General features: G+C 42.9%; 2 protein-coding genes and 1 long non-coding RNA gene across 6 annotated transcripts; 2 read left to right on the plus strand and 1 right to left on the minus strand.

Moving 5' to 3' along the window:
- The first annotated feature begins 1,466 nt into the window (after positions 1-1,466).
- Positions 1,467-5,645, plus strand: LOC130686712 (uncharacterized). 2 transcript variants are annotated; one of them, XM_057509855.2, is made up of 9 exons: positions 1,467-1,847; positions 2,147-2,333; positions 2,733-2,959; positions 3,039-3,172; positions 3,680-3,870; positions 3,934-4,058; positions 4,127-4,282; positions 4,356-4,581; positions 4,648-5,645. In XM_057509855.2, the coding sequence occupies exons 1-9, from the start codon at positions 1,572-1,574 to the stop codon at positions 5,250-5,252; spliced, it is 2,127 nt and encodes a 708-aa protein (XP_057365838.1). In that variant the 5' UTR covers positions 1,467-1,571; the 3' UTR covers positions 5,253-5,645. The 2 variants fall into 2 exon arrangements, with proteins under 2 accessions (XP_057365838.1, XP_059350080.1); XM_059494097.1 differs by having other exon boundaries at positions 1,468-1,847; positions 3,683-3,870.
- Positions 5,554-13,869, minus strand: LOC130686711 (uncharacterized). Of its 2 annotated transcripts, none has more exons than XM_059494095.1 (28): positions 13,570-13,869; positions 13,324-13,485; positions 13,136-13,240; positions 12,910-13,066; positions 12,727-12,851; positions 12,546-12,655; positions 12,386-12,482; positions 12,227-12,304; positions 11,942-12,156; positions 11,476-11,851; positions 11,211-11,396; positions 10,811-11,140; positions 10,411-10,746; positions 10,204-10,342; positions 10,012-10,136; positions 9,719-9,927; positions 9,274-9,652; positions 9,076-9,178; positions 8,763-9,010; positions 8,435-8,701; positions 8,080-8,373; positions 7,896-7,987; positions 7,735-7,815; positions 7,488-7,669; positions 7,194-7,424; positions 6,970-7,120; positions 6,194-6,901; positions 5,554-6,068 (listed from the first exon to the last, which is right to left on the minus strand). In XM_059494095.1, exons 1-28 carry the CDS (start codon positions 13,757-13,759, stop codon positions 5,940-5,942), a joined length of 5,805 nt encoding a protein of 1,934 aa, XP_059350078.1. In that variant the 5' UTR covers positions 13,760-13,869; the 3' UTR covers positions 5,554-5,939. The 2 variants fall into 2 exon arrangements, with proteins under 2 accessions (XP_059350078.1, XP_057365837.1); XM_057509854.2 differs by having other exon boundaries at positions 13,133-13,240.
- Positions 13,870-17,353: 3,484 nt separating this feature from the next.
- On the plus strand, positions 17,354-18,551 carry LOC130686717 (uncharacterized). Of its 2 annotated transcripts, none has more exons than XR_008999963.2 (5): positions 17,354-17,429; positions 17,483-17,632; positions 17,695-17,797; positions 17,869-18,042; positions 18,146-18,551. It is a non-coding gene; the product is annotated as an uncharacterized LOC130686717 (long non-coding RNA). The 2 variants fall into 2 exon arrangements; XR_008999964.2 differs by having other exon boundaries at positions 17,695-17,790.
- The last annotated feature ends 1,003 nt before the right edge of the window (positions 18,552-19,554 follow it).

Here is a 19,554-nt window from a genome sequence, read left to right on the forward strand (position 1 = left end):
CCGATGATTGGTGTTGTGCATTTGCCTCTATCGGTTCACGTTGCACAGGATGCCAATCTTTCCCTCGCTCTTCGTCACTGTTTTTCTTTTATTTTATTTTTTTTCAATATCGAAATGTTGTCGCCTGTTTTAGGGGCCGCCGTCGACCGGTTTCCGACGGCCCAGCGCGTCTTTCTGTACGCGAGAATCCATCACACTTCTTTCGATTCACACCGATGCGTTGTTGAATTTTATCGGAGGCGCCTCTTTGATTTCCCACGCTCCCGCTGCCTGTCTTTTGCTCTTGGCTTCAGGTCCATTGCCTATTTTTTCCCGCTATTTCTTTTTTCACTGGGTGTGAAGTGATCGCTCTATCCACGTAAAAACATTTATAACCCCATCTTAGTACATCAGTTTGAAGTTGCATTGTTCGTCTACGTGCCACTTTTATCGACACGTTATGCAACGTTGCGGTTTTTATTTTTACTAAAAATACAATTTGTCGTATGCGATTGGCAAAGATTTAGGAAGAAAAAGAAAGGAAATATTTTACTGGAAAACTCTTTAGAATTTTCGGCGTATATGAATTTCTGTAAGGATTAGCACTGGCCTAGCGGTACCCCATCTTTTATGCTCTTTTCGTATCGAAGGTATTTGGAACAGCTAATGCGAAACCTCAAATGTTTGGAATGCAACGCACATATAATGCAGGAAAAAAAAATGTTTAGCAAGAAGGGTCGTTTTAACTGGGTTAAAAATTGGGCGGTTCCCTTGATGTGTCAAAGCAACCGATACCCGTATGTGCCTTTCTTGTTCTTAACGGTGTGGTCTTCTTTCTCAGATAAGTGTACAAGGTGAAAAATACAGACATTTCGCAAAGCTGGATTAGAAGGGTTGAAATGGAACGTAGATGAAATAAATGGGGGGAAGAAAAACAGGTAGCATTTTTGCTTATGTATTTAATGGCTTTCACCCCACCTGCTCAACTCACTGATTCCGTGGACGGATAGGCCGGAATTTCAGGGACTGTTGAAACGATCCGACGCATGTTTTTTTCTTTCTTTTTACTTCCTTGTCCGTCAAAACGAATGTCGTCAGTTCCTCCTCCGCAAGAACGCCCAACTTCGGCGGAAAACCCACGAGAAAATTCAACGTAGGTACGTTCAGCCAAGGATTCGAATGCCATTGGTCGACGGCGAATGTTCTTTTTTTTCGCAGAGTGAATGGAATAGTAGGAGGCGTCAGCAAAATTTTCAGAAAAAAAAACAAACAAAACAAAATGGGATGTGGCGGAATTGTGGGATCGACCAAGTGAACATCAGATAGCACATAAAACCTTATAGAAGTGTACGTATCTAGAGTGTGTTTGCAGTAACGTATAGTGGTGAGGGTCAGTGGGTCAGTGAGGCCAACCAGAAGGTATATAAGTCACCGGAGAAACGGCGTACGGAACGGTCGAACTCCCAGTCGCCGGCCAAAGTCGGAGCCAGCGGGACTGTTTGAACAAAGTTCTGCTCGTTTTTTTGTTTTTAGATTTGCTTACCTTTAGAGACAGTGACGTTTCGTATATTAAAACTGATTTGACAACAAAGATGAAGCTGAAAGTGAGTTTTGAAAAATGTGTTTGGTTGGTCGTTGTCATCGTTGTGGTCACCGCTAATCAACCGCAAGGCCCCGATCGAGGAAACGGAGTTCAAATTAAGACAGTCGGAAGTTCTCCGTTGATAGAAACAGGTAGTATCTCGACTTCTACGAGTGCACCGACGACGACAAAACTCAACAAACTTAGACGAGACTCGGGACTTTTTATTGACAACGACGTTGACAGCCTCCCGACCCCAGTCGAAGGCCCACCGCAGATTGAATCGGTACTTCATTCATTTTTTTTTTTTAACATCCCAATCAACCACCAACTGTTTTATGACGCAATTTTGAAACGAGGCAGTTGTGTTTGACATTCACCACCTCAATTATTTAAACTGAATTGGTTTGATGTTGGGACTGACACATATGACCCTTAATCTGACATGGAGAAAAAAAAACGATGTTTGATGTTCAAATGAAATCCTTTTAGGAGTTGAGTAATGAAAACTGGTTGTGGGGACTAACTTTCCTTCGAGCACAATCGATGGCGAAATGTTAAGTTTTCATTGTATTCTATACATAGCGCCAAGGAAGACTAGCACCGTCCGGACCTGTTCAAACCCACCGTTCGAGTGTGGCGACATACACTAGTGGAAGCGGAATCAGAACGCCGCAGGGTCCCATCCGTAATCTTGGACCACGTCCACCAGCTCCTCCTCCCGGGGCCGAGGAAGGACCTTTGCCACCAGCTCCGCCTCTTGACGTCACCGGTGAGTCCTTCCCTTTGCCATTCCAGCTTTTCCGCAAAATCATCCACGTCCCTTGTAAAACGTTTTATTTTTTACCTCCGGGGAATCCGGTTTTGAAACAATATAGTTTATTACATCCCCCATCATGACGCGAAGATCGTCCATAGCGTTTTTACAGGTTAACTGTAATTTTCATACATTTGAGTAGGTGTGCTCCTTTGTTATAAACGTAAATGTCGAAAACCATCTTTTGAGAGTTCAAAGGCCCACTGACCTTTATTTCCGCCCGTATACTGGTCGATGCCCATATAAACGTGAATAATCAATCCATCGTTGGAATGGACGGATCGTTTTCATTTAGCAGTCGCTTATCTCAACTGAAATGGAACAAGAAATTTTTCTTTTTGTATGGGCGAACAGAAATTCGATGTTTGAAGATGACATCTAGAGAGCGATTTTCAGCTGTTCTTGCCATGCCGGAAGACCTACAAGGTTCTAATCCAATTTTCGAGGACAAACCGTCGATCGATCCGATCACGTCGCGAATCTGTCAGATTCAACCGGCATCGAGGACCGGCACTTTTCAGCTGGAAGTCACGAATCTGGACGCTTGCGGAGTCAAGTCTTGTAACCAGCCAGACGGGCAGGTATATGCAGCTCTTGTTGCATCAGCAACAGAATGTTGTTGTTTTTAAGATCAATCAATGATCGTTTGAATCCGAACAGCCGTGGCTCTGCTTGACTCTCCGCTTCCCAGTCTTGGCCGGCCTCAAACTGCCAGAAGATGAAATCGTCGAGATTCGGTGCAAGCAGCAGGACCGAACAGTGGCCGAGAGGAAAGACATTGACTTTGATGGAGAGTATGTACCTTTTCGTGAACAAATTCTTTGGCCGCAGCATTCTTTTCTCGATGTGCTCTTTGCATGACAATGTTGTTCCTGATTCCATTGCTCCCTTTTTACATCTATTTGTCCTTTTCTTTTTATGAACATCGTCTTCTTGAGAGGGCGCATCATTTTTAAAGAATTTCGACAGCTTTTGACTGATTCATTGTCGTAGCGATATGCAAGTAAGGCGAAGTATGTGTTTAAAGTTGAGGAACATTTCGCCATGGTATTCGATGTAATGTAACAACAGACACATAGAAATACGCATGCACTGATATGGCAACCTCTTTAAGCCATAAAGTGTTCTTCTTTTGTCTTGTCCGTCTTTGACCTGCGATGCATGGTGATGAGATGTAAATCGACTCCGATGTTTGAATCGTTCCTTAAATGGGCTGGTTTGAAATCCCTTCACAATCTGACTTATTGATTCTTTTGTTTTGTTTTCATCGCCCCCGTGTAACTGCGTTCCGCGCGTATCAGCAGATTCAGTCCGCGAATCGAACAGAAATCTCCCCTGACTTTTACTGGAGGTAAACAGGAATTTCTTTGCGAGATCGGACTCTTCCGGCGCTTGCCAGGCACGGCACTTTTCTCACAGCGGATAGGACCGGGATCAGCAGTTGAACTGGGAGAGGAAGTTCAATTGCGCAGCATCGTGCGTTCCAATGACGGTATAATCTTCAACTTAACATTTAACTTTGCTCCTTTGTAATCGCACTGTTTCTTCTGCGTAGGATGGTTCTATTCTAAACTTACGGACGTCGTCGTCCGTCGTTTAAAAAAACAGACATCGGCCAGTGGCACGGGAGGATCTGCCATGCTTGTATTGCAAGATGGATGTCGCAATCCAGCGTATCGGGTGAGTAAATTTTTCCATTATTGTAGCGGGATTTTTAAACGAATTGCATTTTTAAACAAATTCTTTAGGCCATAGCGTCACAACATCCGCAGAGAGACGCGCGCTCCTCCTTGCTCAACAACTTCAACTTCCGCGTTTTCCTATTCCAAGACATGGACGATGGAGACAGCATTGTCATTTCTGCCCGCGTATTCGCTTGCGTCGAAGCCATCGATTGCGCTCCCGTAACACTAACTCTATTACTGTTCGACTAACGCACAATGCTAAAACCCCTTCGTCTTCTTATTTTACAAATAGACGCTATGTTCGGATGATCGCGATCAAGGTTTCGGCCGTCGGAGAAGGAGCAGCAATTGGAACCAAACGCAAATCCCTGATTACGTCCAAACCGACGGTTCGGGTAAGACCCGCGAAATCCTAATCGAACAGGTTGTCTTCCCCAACGGGACGATCGCGTCCGGCTCCTCCCGACATCTCAAAGGATGGGAAACCGACCTAGCGCTTCGAGTGGCCATGCCTGGAGGTATAATGCATTCTTTATACCAATTAGATTGATGCCTCACATTAAATTGCTTAATTAATACGGCAGAGTTCTATAGTGGAGCGAGGGCAGTGCCGCTCCATTCCCTGGAAAGCCACTGCTTCCTGTACTTGATGATGACGGTCGGCTTGGGCACTGCCCTGGGCGTGACGACTCTACTGGTCAGTATTTATTGCATCTGCACCTGTAGACGACGCGGAAACAAATCAGACGCCACCCCCGTCGCCTCTTCACGGGCGGCCCAGCCTCCCACTGCTTCGGCCGGAGCCACTACAGCGCTGGAAACGCTCATGATGGAAGCTTGTTATCCAGAGCTACAGGTGCTGGACGCCCTGTCGCGTTCCGTCCGACAGAAAAAACAAAACGTCCACGATGAAATTATCAAACTGTACGGAGCCGCTGCTGCCGCCGCCGAATCGGCTAAGTCAGACACCCCATCCGTTGGTAATGTCTACTCGTCAGAGCCTCGTCCGAGTCTTAAGCAGGTGAAACGTCATCGACAAGAAGCGAAAGAGCGAAGGGCCAATCCGAATGTGACCACCGTTGTCGTCGGTCCTAGCGAACCGCAACGGAGAGGGCATAACGATTCTCTCTATTGGGAGATTGGACCGAATCATCACAGTCATCAAATTCTACCACCCACTCCCGTTTGAAAAGCTCAATCACGATTTCAATTTAAGTAAAGTGTTCATGGCCAATCCTTTTTTTCTTTAACTCATTAAGGATGAGAAGCATATGGGAAAAGGGGGACCAATGGAGGATGTTTTGATTGTTAACTCTGGGCTGTGTATACATAAGACGCAATCACAAGCTTCTCTTACGTTCCTTAATTTTTCCTTCACAAACGAAACAAAAAAAAATAATTGTATGTAAAACTTTTTCTGTTTGGGATACAACGGAAACTGTCTTGGGCATTTGGTTTTGCTGATTTTTCCTCTCCCCCCCTGCCCCCCCCCATCTTTGATGACCTCAATTTAATTAAGACGTTTCCCATGTTTTGCTGTATTAATAGTTTTAATAGTTGCATCTCACGCTCCGTCTATTTATTTGTTTCCACACTCGCCATGATAATTTTGCATCGAAATGATTCGTACAACAAAGCAGACATGAAATACAGGATAATATTTATGAAAATTTGTATTATAACGACTGGGGACGTCAACCAACTGAAATTGGGTGCAATATAAGCCAAAAATTATGCAAAGCGTGAGAATAATGCAATGACCACTGGTGTATCGTGCATAAACACCCTTGTCATCATGTGGTTATCAAAACGGTTAACGAAGATGGAGCATCTTTTCAATCCTAAGGTCTAAAAATTTTATTTTTTTATTATTGTATTACATAGGGTCGGGAGTGGTGAAGACCGAAGCCACATGAGGTCCTCTCGGGCTAGAAGTCATGTCGAGATTAAAAGCTCTGGTTAACGTTCCCGGCCCGCTTTTTTGACCGTAAACACTACGGAAAGTCTGTTGAAAATTCACAGAATAAATTTTTCGTTATTGTGGAATAGAATTATGAAGAAATTTTCTCGATTTGAATGCCAAAAATCAACGGGCAAGAGAGAATGCGAAAAAAGCTACAAACAACTGACCACATCGCTAACTGATCCGCTATGTCGTATCCCATAAACCGGCTCTTTGGAAGTCATGTCTCTGCTTTCCGAATATTTTGTCCAGCTCGATTGTTTTGTCCGGTAAAAAATGTAAAAAGCAACCAGCGTGATTGCTTGAAGTATAACGGCCACAACGGCAACAGCGACCAGAGTCGATTTCGGACTGCAATCACTTTGGTCATCGTTTGACGACTCTTCGTATTGGTTGAACGAAGGAGAACGCCAACCAGGCCGTCGGCGACCAGACGAGTCTTGTTCGTATCCATAATCTCTATTGGTAGATGCTAGGGCGGATGGTAGAATAGCAATACGATCTGCTTCTGGAGCCACGATCAGCTGTGATTGTAAAGGCACTTCAACTGGGATAAGATTTGGGCTGGGCTTTTTGGTCTCGGTCACCATCTCTTCAGTAGTTTCAGATGGAACAGCTAGATCGTTTCCTGGAGGAACTAAGGTAACCTCTGCGGCCGTAGTTGTAGACGCCAGGCCTTCCATTTTCATGGTTGGTATCTCTGTTGATGCTATCTCATCAACGGTGGGTTTCTCGGAAATCTCGAACGATAACAGAGCATCTGAAACATCTTCTTCGACATCTTTTGGTTGTGACAGTGTTGTCATTTCTGGTTCACTGGCATTGACTTGTCTCCTTCGGCGACCGTAAGATTCAAATCCATCGGCGCAGCGAACCTTGGGAATAAGGTTAAAGTATTCATCTTATGTTTATAGTGATTAAAAATGATTGTAAATAGCCATACTGGTTCGCAACGCTCCTGACAGAAGCCGACAGTAGCGACGAAATTCACAGTGGCCGTTGAAGGGAACCGGAAAGCTTTGAATTCGGCAAACAAACTTTTCGTATTGCGATCGAGTTCTAACGGAGGGAAAACATTTTCATCTCTCGGACATCTTGAAATAACATAATGAAACAGTATTAATCAAATTCTAAAACCCTCTTCAAATAATTAATCGTAGAACATACCCAGTGGCATCAATGAGCGTCAGCACTTCACCATTGTCTGTCCGAGCTTCGACGTTGCGGGCTGTGATACCAAAAGCCGAGTTGGGGTCAATTTCAATTCGAAGGGTCAACAACTCACCGAGTCCAACAACCCGACTTTCCTGCCCATTCCGAGATAGAATCCGCATCCGGAGAGATGGCGTCGGCGCTGTGTTAGTCACAACACTATGTCCGAGTTGCCTCAACGGGGATCTAGCATACAGGACTCGATAAAAAATGATAATAAATCAGGTACTGAGAAAACGAAATGCGTACGTAACGTCGATGCTGCCGGGACCCACGTTATCAGTTCCGTCACGCCGGTTGCCCATCGAATTGTATGTGATGGTTTGTTCGCTGGCTTCGAACGCGCATTCAACCCGCACGCTGCTGTCCGTATCTTGCATAATCAGCGCACTGTGCTGGACGACAATGTGGTTGACGTAACGTCCCCGGGACTTGAAGCGAAAAATACTGTCAGACGACAGGCTATATTTAACGAAATCGTGACAAAATTGTTTACCTGCTGGACGGTACCGCATTGTCCGACCAAAGGGACCCTCATCACCATTTGTTGTTGTCCATTCCCCATTTCGAAACAAGCCTTCGCAGTGATTACGAACAGAAATTACACGGATGTTTCTTTTTTTCTTTCTTTCAGTTTGCATATTGCTTTTCGTGTACCTGATAATTCCCGTTGACGTAGACACGGCCATTGAACGGATAACCGAATGCTAAAGTGACTAGCATGTCTGTTTTGGTGCACTCTACACGCACTGGATTTTTTTTTTTCGTAAGTACATTAAAATGAATTAGTATGTCTAACTGAAATAGTAATGAAACTTGAAGATTATTTGTAATAATATACTGTTGCTGCAGGAAGATCGCTCGCTGTAGATGTAATCTCGGTCGGGAATCAAAACGTTGGCGACGTTGACTCCGCTGAACGAGACGCTGTCATCGGCGCTGAGTAAACAGACGGGCGTCCGTTTCGTCTCCGAAACGCTGACGGATTTGCAGTGGAAATCTCTTTCAGCGTCGCACATCCGCCGACATTCAGCTAATGCGATTGCCGGTGTTTGTTGCGTTTCGATAGCGATCGCACGGTCATACCAAGGTAACATCCTTCCAGACTGGTCCGCGTACTCGCAATGTGGTGGATCTTTAAGCATTAAATTTAAATGAGTTATAATCATTGACGAGAAGTTAAGCTTTTTTTCAACCTCCAGCGCATTGATTCTCCATGTAAACAACATCGGGTGCTGTTGCCCGGAAGCTGCGCATTTGCGTCCGCCTGTTGTCCGAACTGATCCGGCAGAGCTTCTCTCGGGGTAAGTATTCGGCCGATCGACATTGAGAATTTGGCGTACGTAAACAAATTGCTTGGCATTCTTCTTTTGAACCGATATTGCGTGACATGTGATTATCGAAACCGTCCAGCTCGTAGCCGTGTACTCGGACAAACGTCCAACTTTTGCCGCAACTAACATCTGCCAAACAAAAGAAATGTGACAAGTCGTCTTTGAAGTGCGTTAGAATCACGAGGTTTACCAGGGATGCAGGTTTTTTCAAAGTAGACGGAATTAGGTGTGAATGAAAGGGCAGCCGAGTCAGCGGATGCGGAACGATCGAGAATGTAGCAACGCATTTTAGGCGTACCACTTGTTCCGTTTCGATTGAAGTCCGGTGAGAAACGATCGGCCATTATGATAACGGACTGACACCGTTCACGAAGCCGATCGCATTCTCGCAGACATTCCAACGTCGGACTTCCATCACCAGTCGTCCGGACTTCTTGCCTAATTGAATGATTGTACACACGTAAAAGAATCGCATAATTTTGAATTGAAGTTATGGATCATACCTCCGTGCTCCAACGAAATCGACATTAACAATTTTATCGTAAGTCACGGTGCCTTTGCATCGTGCAATGCCGCCATCTGAGGAGCTGGGGAAGTTGCTATCCGCTAGTTAATATACATGTATGTTTAGAATCAAATCCATTTGACCGCAGTAAATTAAAACATTTAGTTTTGAATGTAATATCGAATGAATAAATTACTAGATAAGAACGGACGGCTAGGAACGGAGACAGTGTTGTACTGATAGCTCGGATCGTAGCCGGACGGATCGACTGGACGCCGTACACTGAAAGGCGGTACCCTGAGTACTGGATTGTTGTAATGTTGTTGCGGCGTGCCGGAACTGGCGGTATAGACGTTGTTAATCCTATTGGCGACTTGGGTGCGCGATAAAGCGGCCAGACTGACCCATCCGCCTGGGTCACCTCCTGGAGGTATACCGACGGCCTTACCGGGAAGTATCCGGTTCCCTCTGTTATTGCCACCTACGCCCAAGTGCGCTGTTTCTAATACGGGTATTTCGTTGGTGGTAATTACGGTCGAACACTCTTTTTCAGAAGACTGAGATCCTCGTTGAACCTGGGGAAAGAACAATGGAAAAATGGAAACATTGATGCTATGTCGAAATAAACAGTTGCTTCACACCTCGTAAGCGGGCGAGGCTGAGCTGCTCATTGAGCATTGCATCAATCCGAGAACAACGTAGACAGAGTAAGAGCGGCAACGGAAATGACGTTCCGAATCACAGGCCGTCTGACAGCTAGCCGCCGTCTGGCTGGAACCGGAAACCATTCGATCCGCGTATAAAAGGTATCGGTCGGGTTGCACCGGTGCGTAGCGACACTGGCGCGAATCTATCACGATATGTATGAAAAAAAAAATGCCACATCATTGCATTGCAAGAATTCAAATTATCTAAAAAGAATTCATTATCTTACCTGTCGGGGCGCATTGATTCTCGATGTAGTCGTAGATCGGATTCGTTTGGAAGGCCCTCGGTTTGGTGTAGCGGTCGTCAGGGCTTAGGTAGCACTCGCGCCGATTGGTATCGTACGACGCAGAACTGGAATTTCAAACAATGATTATTCAAGTGATTCATTTTAGCTCTGTATTTTCATTTCAATCTTTACCGACAGAGGAAGCGTCGTTCATCTAAACATTTTTCGGTACACAGCTGCCTGGAGACACCACGTATGATTTCTTGTTCAGCGCCGCGCATAAAGTAACCAGGAGTCCGTTCGGTGCTCCAAACGCTGTCGCATCCACTGGCTGCCGTCACACATGTATACAGTTGATATATTAAATTTTTACTCGTTTAAAATGAATCAGTCTATTACCTTGTAGGCAGAGAGATTCGAAATATCCGATACCGGAATTCGGTCTTAACAGAATATTGTCAGAGACATTCCTGCGCGGCATTGCCAGCTGAACGAAGGGATCAGAAAGCAACGTGCCATCATCGGATTCGATGCCCACGCAAGTCTGTTTCACCGAGTTGTAATTGATGCCTGAACAGCGATGATCGATGTTACATTTGTCTAGGCAGTCAATCAGCACGCCCGTCCGTTCGATGGCAGCCGCGGATGCTGGTCGCAAGCTCATGAATCGTGACGTGACCGCTTCGTATCCGGTCACTTTTTGATAATGCGGTCGACCGGAACTGCATTTTGACGCTAATAAACGACCACACAAAGATATGTTAATGTAAGAGTGAAAGGATTTTGTTTTTAGACTTACACGCAGGAATGCGAACAGGGGGATTGTTTTTAGGAGGCAATCTGTCCATTGAATCGCCACCAAACGAACTAAACGATGGGAATCTATTGTTATCGTTGTTATTAGCAGCAGAAGGAAATCGTACAGTTCCTCCGCTAGTGGGGGTGATTGCTGACACGAAATCTGGCATTCCGCCGGCATCACCCAACACTCCAAATCCGCCATCTCCGGTGAAGAATGCGGCTAAAGAATCGTTTCGATTGCTTGTGTCGTCCAGCGATCTTTTTCGGCAGTTGCGCTCAGTATAATTTGTTCCAGGCCGACTCAGCAAAGCAGAAGGGCCCCCAGAAACTATTCCCATGAAAAATGAAACGAATCAAATTTAGTTAGAAATAATACATGATTTTCAGCAGGGCAATACTTCTATCATCGCTGCTGATGAAGCACTGGCCGCCGGAAGCGTAGAAAGAGTAAGCCCGGCAGGCGAATGCTCGATTGCTGTTACACTGATGCTGACACTGATTATCATCCGAGATGTTGCCCACCAACGAATCCAGATAGCGAGGGTACATGTCCACCACTGTCTCGTAAGAACACATCGTATTCCCTATAAAAAAAAAAAAAAATCGGCCCAATCATTTTATTCAAATTTATGTTAAAGTTTGTGAGTGGATAACGACAATCACCTAAGCCAACGCATTGATTCTCCAGGTATTCAACTTGACTGGGAGCGTCGACAAAGGCGTCCGGCCGAAGCCGTTTGTCACTTGAGCTCAACTTGCAGTCCAGATTCATGGTATCGTAACGGGCAGAACGACAGACGAATCGAGATTCACGCAGACACGCTTCTTCGCAATCACGGCGGGTTGCCACTAACGGAATGACGCGCTCTTCCATGCCACGCAACTCTTTACCCGGATGCCTCTCAAACGCCCAGGCACGGTCACGACACGGACCAACGTTTCCTCTGAGGCATATTTTTTCGAAATACGACATTCCCTCGCGTATTGTTAATTCTTGAGCTCTGCCTTGACTGTTCCGATCGAGTTTAAAGCAACGGCCCTAGCAATCCCGAATGAGAACAGTGGCTCACGTTTAAATGGAGTTTGGAGGGCGGAATGAAAAGCAAAAAGAAAAAATGAAAACACACACCTGGGCATAGTCGACACTATAAGCTGGACAATCTGCACCCATCTCCAAACAGGCCCGACCGCAATCGACCGTGATTCCGCCACCAACCGAATCGCCTGGACTGGGGAGAGAACCACTGGCCAAGAATTTTACACGATTTAAAATGTCCTGTTTGGCAGATCGAAGGAAATGGCCTGTAACTTTCTCGAAAGTAAAAATTCCATTCTCGCATTGACCTATGAATTTGAAAAGAAGTGACAGCGATAGAAAACAATGTCCGTTTGTAATTTGAATATCATTACTTACTGACGCTGCAGATCTTTTCCGCATAGACAGTAGATCTCGTGGAGCTTCCTGATATATTTCCTCCATCAAATTGCGATACTATGGTCAACGACGTAATTAATAAATTCTAGTTGTAACCTAGAATGAATATAGCTTAGATAAAAAAAAAAAAAACAGTACCGGTGACAGATGATTGGCTGACCGAGTCATCGCCACTAAGGTAACACCGATTCTCTTCAGCAGTGTAAGAATAAGCGCGGCAAGTGAACACTCTCGCCTTTAAAACCCGTCAATTCATTATGAACTGTACTCGGTGTTTGGTAACTTGATTGATTTTTACCTGGTCGCAGAGAGACTCACATTCGCCTTGGCTCTGCGCAAATTCGACTTGATCCATCGACACCGCAAGACTTCCGTCTGATCGGCCAGCGTAACGGCAATCGGGCAATGCTGAAAAATAGTTATTGAAACATTTGATTTCAATTATAGTTTTTCCAAATAATTTAAAACGTTCTACTGACTTTTGACGCATTGATTTTCAAGATAATCCCAACTGCCACCGTCCCGACGGAACGCCAGTGGTTGAGTCCGACGATCCTCTCGGCTCATCCGGCACGTTTTATCAGACTCATCGTATTCAGCCGACCTAAAACAGAATGATCAATAAGAAATAAATTATCGACGACTACGAAGAGCTTAAATACCTGCAGACAAAATTTGTTTGTTCTAAACAGAGACGTTGGCAATCGACTCGTGATTGAACGCTGGCTTGTTCAAAGTCATCGAATCCCTGAAGTGTGGCTCCAATAACCCGTTCGAAAGCCCAAAGACGATCGCCACAGATTGAATTGAAATTGCTCACTAAATAGAAAAAAAGAGTACTCGTTATAAACTTAAATACGTTTATGTTGGCAAAATATCGATTACGACGGAGGCAAATCTTTTCGAAATAGTTCACGCCAGCAACATCCTTTAAATGGTCTTTTCGTTTAACGTCATCAATGTCAATCGATTGACAACGAGAAGTGGAATAATCTAAATGGAAATACATAACATTAACTGCAGCCATTGATGGAAACCTGTCATATTAATTGTGTATGAAAGTAAAGTGCACAAACCGACAGTGAACGCAGCGCAAGTTGCTGTTTGTTTGCATAACGCGGCACAGTCTCTAGTAACTGCAGTTCCAGGCTGAGACATCAATCCTTGTAAGTTTGACACAGACGCGAATGCGACTCCGGCTGTTTTTTCATAAGTTTCTACGCCACCGAAACACTGACCTGCAGACACGTGAAGAAGGAAGCAATTAAATAAAAAAAGGTAACCGTACACAAGAATGAAACGTACAATCAAATAATTTGTACCTCGAGTTTCGGTCACTAAAACCAACAAAATGGTAAGTAGTAATGACATCTTCGTCCTGTTACTGTAACATTTCTTCGAAAAGCATAACATTGCCAACACGTCGTTTAGTCGGTTGTCAAGTGTGTGTAACAGCTTTCTGCGTCGCTTGACAGTGAACATTCGTATCCAGTGGTTCAGGTGGCAATCCATCTTGAGCAGGCGGACGGAAGGAGAGGTGGAGGAGGAACGGAATGGCACGACAGGGTCGGGTCCGCAAGACTTACTGCCGTCCCGATGGCAAAAAAAGGTACGTTTTGATTCAGGATGAGAACGAAAAATTACCACAAGAGACAGGAAAATAACAGAGAGTAGGTGAGGGAGGAGAGACAGAAAATGAGTGGAAAAAAAGGGAAACAGAGAGAGAGAGAGAGAGCAAACTAGTCAGAGTTTCAACTATGGAAGAGGGGGAGGGGGATTTGTTGGTCATCATTGTCTTTTTTCTCGTTCATACTGAGATAGGCAGAGGAACAAAAAAAAAAAAGAGAGAGAAAGGGGGGAGAAAGAACGGTTTGATTTGTCGGGAACTGAGTACCAAAAACAAAGTGGATTCAGTATGAGAACACAGTGAATCACTGGAGCTAGGATTTTGGGGTGGTTAACTAAAAAGCGGCAGAGAAAAGCTACAATAACACGCACGTACACATAGAGAAAACAAAAACATCAACATTCCCCACCGGTCTTTTATGTTTTTGCGTTCAAAAATATATATTTTTGAAAACCACGCCCTTGAGGTTGAGTTTGAAGCGCGCTTGGCAACTTACATCCGGCTAGCGTAGAGCTCGAACCCGTATGGTTGATCCATCACGGAGGACCTAGATAGGGAAAGGCGGAAGGAAAAGTTTTAACTAACGAGCTGGAACAACAGCAAAAAAAAAACTTTTAAATTTATGCCTTGTTGATAAACTTTCAATAAAGGAGTTCACGGAAAACACTTTCTGTCCTGTCTTTTCTTTGATTATTTCCGATTTTCCATCCTGCGAGGAAATATCTTTCTTTCAAATGTCTTTGACGAAACAACCGAATATCCGCTAAAAATTGAATCGGTAAAAATTTCGCGTGACAAATCACGCGGGAGCCGACATCCTGTGGACAGCTCTTGTTTAACGCACTAGTCGGAAATAGGGAAATGACACGGAGCAAGTGGTCTGTAGAACCCATGGCGTTGATGGTGTCCTTTTCGCACGTCGTACAAGGTCTTGATGACAAATCCGTTTGATCATGACCGGATGTATAGATGCTAAAAACGAGATGGATGCATCGGCCCGACCAACAATCACAACATGATTTCTTCTCTCGATGACAGATTCTACTAGGATTCAATTAGCCGTGCTACATCACTCGTCAAGCATCGTTACCTTCGATGTCGAACGCAACCAATTCGATCGCATCGTTCCCACGCATTTATAACGTAAAGGATAGTTTTATGATCTTCTTTGGTCCGGGATGCAAGCACACGCAAAAAGGGATCAGATCGGTCTGTTTCCAACATCGGCAATGACGCATGTAGCTCAAATTCCCGTTTCCAGCACCTACGTACTCGTATTCGAATGGACGGAATCGCCTACCAGCAAAACGAATTCATCCGCTGGAAAAATTACGCTTTTGTACAGTATGGGTTTGCTGTAGGTTAGGGCCGCCAGTGTCCTTCATTTCGGACGGTGGTCAAGTGCGCAAATCAATTTCCGATTTCTTTCATGCTCATTATTAAAGTTCATTGAAAACCCAATCAGTCTGGCTTGCACGGCTATCATTTGTTTTATGACCGGCCAATGAACTCGTGTGATCGGATGATTCGTTTGAAAGCTATCTGAAAGCGAGTGGATGAGGTGAAGTATTATGTTTGTGAACAAGTATATGAATTTTTTTTTAAAGGGTGAATAGAAGAGCAGTGAAAGCCCGATAGCACCGTTGTCATCATAACTAATACATCCGGCCCGGAAATCCAAATAATGGGAGTAAAATTCATAACAAAATGGGAATATATAATTTTTTTTCCACATTTGAAAGGACAACCACTGCTCAAAAGAAATTTGTCAAATTACATCATAACGTAGCAATCAATGCGTTGGGTACGAGTTCCGCTAGGCTGTTTAAATGGTTTTCTTTAAACTCTTTTTACTGCCCCTCATAAATTTTAAATTCAAGTGGCTTGTTCAGACGTCGTTAGCCGACAAATCGGTGACATCCGTTCAATTATGTTCCATATTCAAAGCTATTGAATATCCCTCCAAAAAAACTGTTTTCTTTCGTCATTTTCTAAGAATTCGTGTAGCGATATGTTTCACCTTTACAATTCGATCTCATTATTATCGTACCCATTTTCAGCATCATCTAGAAGACTGTGGTCGCATTACACCTGCTTCAGGTGCACGTACCAGGAGAAACCCACGGGAGTAATCCGAACGAAAGAACTTGCTAGCGCAGCAGTACAGTACAGCGCTAGCATGACACATTAAACTTCTTTGATTCAGTGCATTTCTAAAACGGTTGAATTAATGAAAAAAGTACAACTTTCTCGGAATCATCATTCAATTTTGAGTATACTAGATTTTGAGTTATCTAAAATATAAAATTAGTGTGTGTGCGAATCGAAACCATTACTAGCGCGCCAGTACGCTACAGAACTAGCCTGGCACATCAAACTTCTTTGATTATTCAAAAACCATAAGGTCTACGTAAAAAAAAATTTCATTATCGTGGTCCTTGTAAAATTTTGAATCAGAATCATATATAGTTATCTAGATTTAATGATATTATTTTTTAATAGTATAAAATTTTAAGCCTGACTAAATACGCCCGACAAAATAAGTCCGGCTTTCTGTTTTTTACGGTTAATTCATAAATTATAAGCCCAATCCAAAAATATACCCGATTTTCGTGATCAGCGATCAATTTCGAATCGAAATAATGTATTTTTTAGTAAATCTAGAATTTTGGCGAAAATTGAAAAATTGGGAAGGCTATAGCCTTCTTACTTTTTCGTTTTTGGCCAAATTTCAAATTTGGTTTAAAATACATGATTTCGATGCAGAATGGAATGCCAATCACGAATATAAAGTTTATTTTTTAATTGGCCTAATAGTTTTTGAATTTAAAAAAAAAAAAACAGAAGGCCGGGCTTATATTGTCGGGCTTAAAATTTTGTCCTATAAAAAAATAACATCATTAAATCCAGATAACTATATATGATTCTGATTCAAAATTAACCAAGGAACACGAAAATGGAATTTGTTTTTACGTAGATTTTATAGCTTTGAGTTATCTAAAATATAAAATTAGTGTGTGTGCGAATCTGACACATAAAACTTCTTTGATTATTCAAAAACCATAACTACGTAAAAAAAAATTTCATTATCGTGGTCCTTGTAAAATTTTGAATCAGAATCATATATAGTTATCTAGATTTAATGATATTATTTTTTAATAGTATAAAATTTTAAGCCCGACAAAATACGCCCAACAAAATAAGTCCGGCTTTCTGTTTTTTACGGTTAATTCAAAATCCATAAGCCCAATATAAAAATATACCCGATTTTCGTGATCAGCGATCAATTTCGAATCAAAATAATGTATTTTTAACCAAATTTAGAATTTGATATGGCAATCCGTTTTACCCCAAAAAAAAAAAAAAAAATTCGCCAAAAAAAAAAAAAATCACACTTTTTCTTTTTTTCCGACACCTAGCCATCTACCGCTCAGACTCGTTATTACTGGCATGTAGGCAATTTCAGTCCATTGGATGCCATTCGCAGTTACTTGAGTAGCGTGGATGGAGAATAACGTGTGGCTGGAGAAAAATATGTTATAATGGATAAGGATGGTAAGTACAAAGATTATTATATTAGTTTTCAATTATTAATTATTGTTTTTTAGCTCTAATTATGAACCTGCAGGCTCAATTATTGTTCGTAATCAGTCCATGCAGCGATGAAACTGAACAATTGTGGGACTGTATTTGGGCCAAAAATGGGAGTGGTACGGAAACCCAGAAATGGCACGAGTTCAACATAAAACATGAATTAGGTACTTTTCGGTTTTTTGTCTATCGAAAAAGTATTTTTAATGCTATTATTTTGCATTCACAGAATTTTAGCGGGGGGATCAAGTCAAGTCTGGAAGTGTTACAGGATGGAAGAGTCAGCCTGTAGTTGAAAAAACACTGAGAGTGCATTACCGTTAAGGTGTGAGGTAAAGTAATAGAGTAATGCAAATTGTCTAATGAGAAGTACCATCTTGTGTTAATGAATCCGGTACAACAGCAATCCTTTATAGTTCTGTCACAGCTAGAAGCCTCAAATAATTCTGCTTCCCTTGCTAAAGAACAACTTGTCCTTTACGCTCAGAGTGTTGGTGAAGCTGGGTACTTAAATGGCCCTAAAGATGTTTCACTTCACTGGCATTGCAGCAATGAACATCATACATGGACTCTTTAGGTATGAAAGGAATTTTCTTGAAAATTTTTTGAATTTATGATGAAGCTTTTCTCCTCCTTTTTGCCAACCATGTCTAATCTACAAAAAAAAATTTACCCAATAGGAAAGGATTTTCAGCATACTGGGAACACAACTATCAACAATGCAACATTCTAGGGGTGTTATTTTATCATTCAAGAGCCTTATACAATGATTTTCATCTACAATTTGTATGGCCTTTCCCAAGCTTCTGTCAGAAGTTGAATCTATGAGTCATGTGAGTCACATGAGCAACAATTGAGATGCTTAATGGTGTTGTTTTTCTTTTCTCAGTGTAGGTTAATAGTAACATTGGATCTGAAAAGATTCTTGGTTGGGGCAAGACACTGAATAAATTGTAATGATTGGATGGATGACATGATATTTCTATACTTCATTCGGATTCCCGAGACGGTATTTTATATTTAAAAAATTGAAGTGCATATCTGGGCTCCCTTCCTTTCCGTAGCCCCGTTTCCCCTTGACTCGTAATAAGCCCGTAGGGGGTCATGCCCCTATTGTACGGTATATATAAAAACAACATATACCGAGGTTTGGAGGGCTCTGGCCGGAAAGGGGACGTGGGGGTCCGCTTAGTCCGATGATGTGTTCACGGAGGGCGACGTGGCTACCCACAAATCCGAACTGAAGGTTAATCGCTCCTGTAAAAATGTTCCAAATCTTATGCTCTTCTTCCGGCTTCTCTTAGCCAATCACCGGGTAATCTCCCCGGTGGGTCAACAAGGCAGTGTCTCCCCATGCCTGGGTTGACGGCATCTTTTGAAAGGGCTATTGTGCCTTTTTAAAGTTGCAAAAATAATTGTAATGTGCAGAGGATTGTCAATAAAAATTTTTTATAAAATATTTTTTTGGAAAATTTGTTTCTTTCACTATCTGTGTTCGCTTTGTTCACACATTACATTTATCTACTTTTTTTTTGATGGCTAAGTGATTGGCTAAGAGAAGCCGGAAGAAGAGCCGAAGATATGGAACATTTTTACTGGAGCGATTAACCTTTAGTTCGGATTTGTGGGTAACCACGTCGCCCTCCGTGAACACATCATTGGACTAAGCGGACCCCCACGTCCCCTTTCCGGCCAGAGCCCTCCAAACCTCGGTATATGTTATTTTTATATATACCGTACAGTAGGGGCATGACCCCCTACGGGCTTATTACGAGTCAAGGGGAAACGGGGCTACGGAAAGGAAGGGAGCCCAGATATGCACTTCAATTTTTTAAATATAAAATACCGTCTCGGGAATCCGAATGAAGTATAGAAATGTCATGTCATCCATTCAATCATTACAATTTATTCAGTGTCTTGCCCCAACCAAGAATCTTTTCAGATCCAATGTTACTATTAACCTATGCTTGAGAAAAGAAAAACAAAACCATTAAGCATCTCAATTGTTGCTCATCAACTTCAAGTTGTTCTCAATCTCAACTATTATCAACTTACCATTTTTTTGTTTTATTATCTTATCCATTTTTCA

Source organism: Daphnia carinata, chromosome 2, assembly GCF_022539665.2.
Source record: "Daphnia carinata strain CSIRO-1 chromosome 2, CSIRO_AGI_Dcar_HiC_V3, whole genome shotgun sequence".
In the NCBI taxonomy this organism is placed as follows: Eukaryota; Metazoa; Arthropoda; class Branchiopoda; order Diplostraca; family Daphniidae; genus Daphnia; species Daphnia carinata.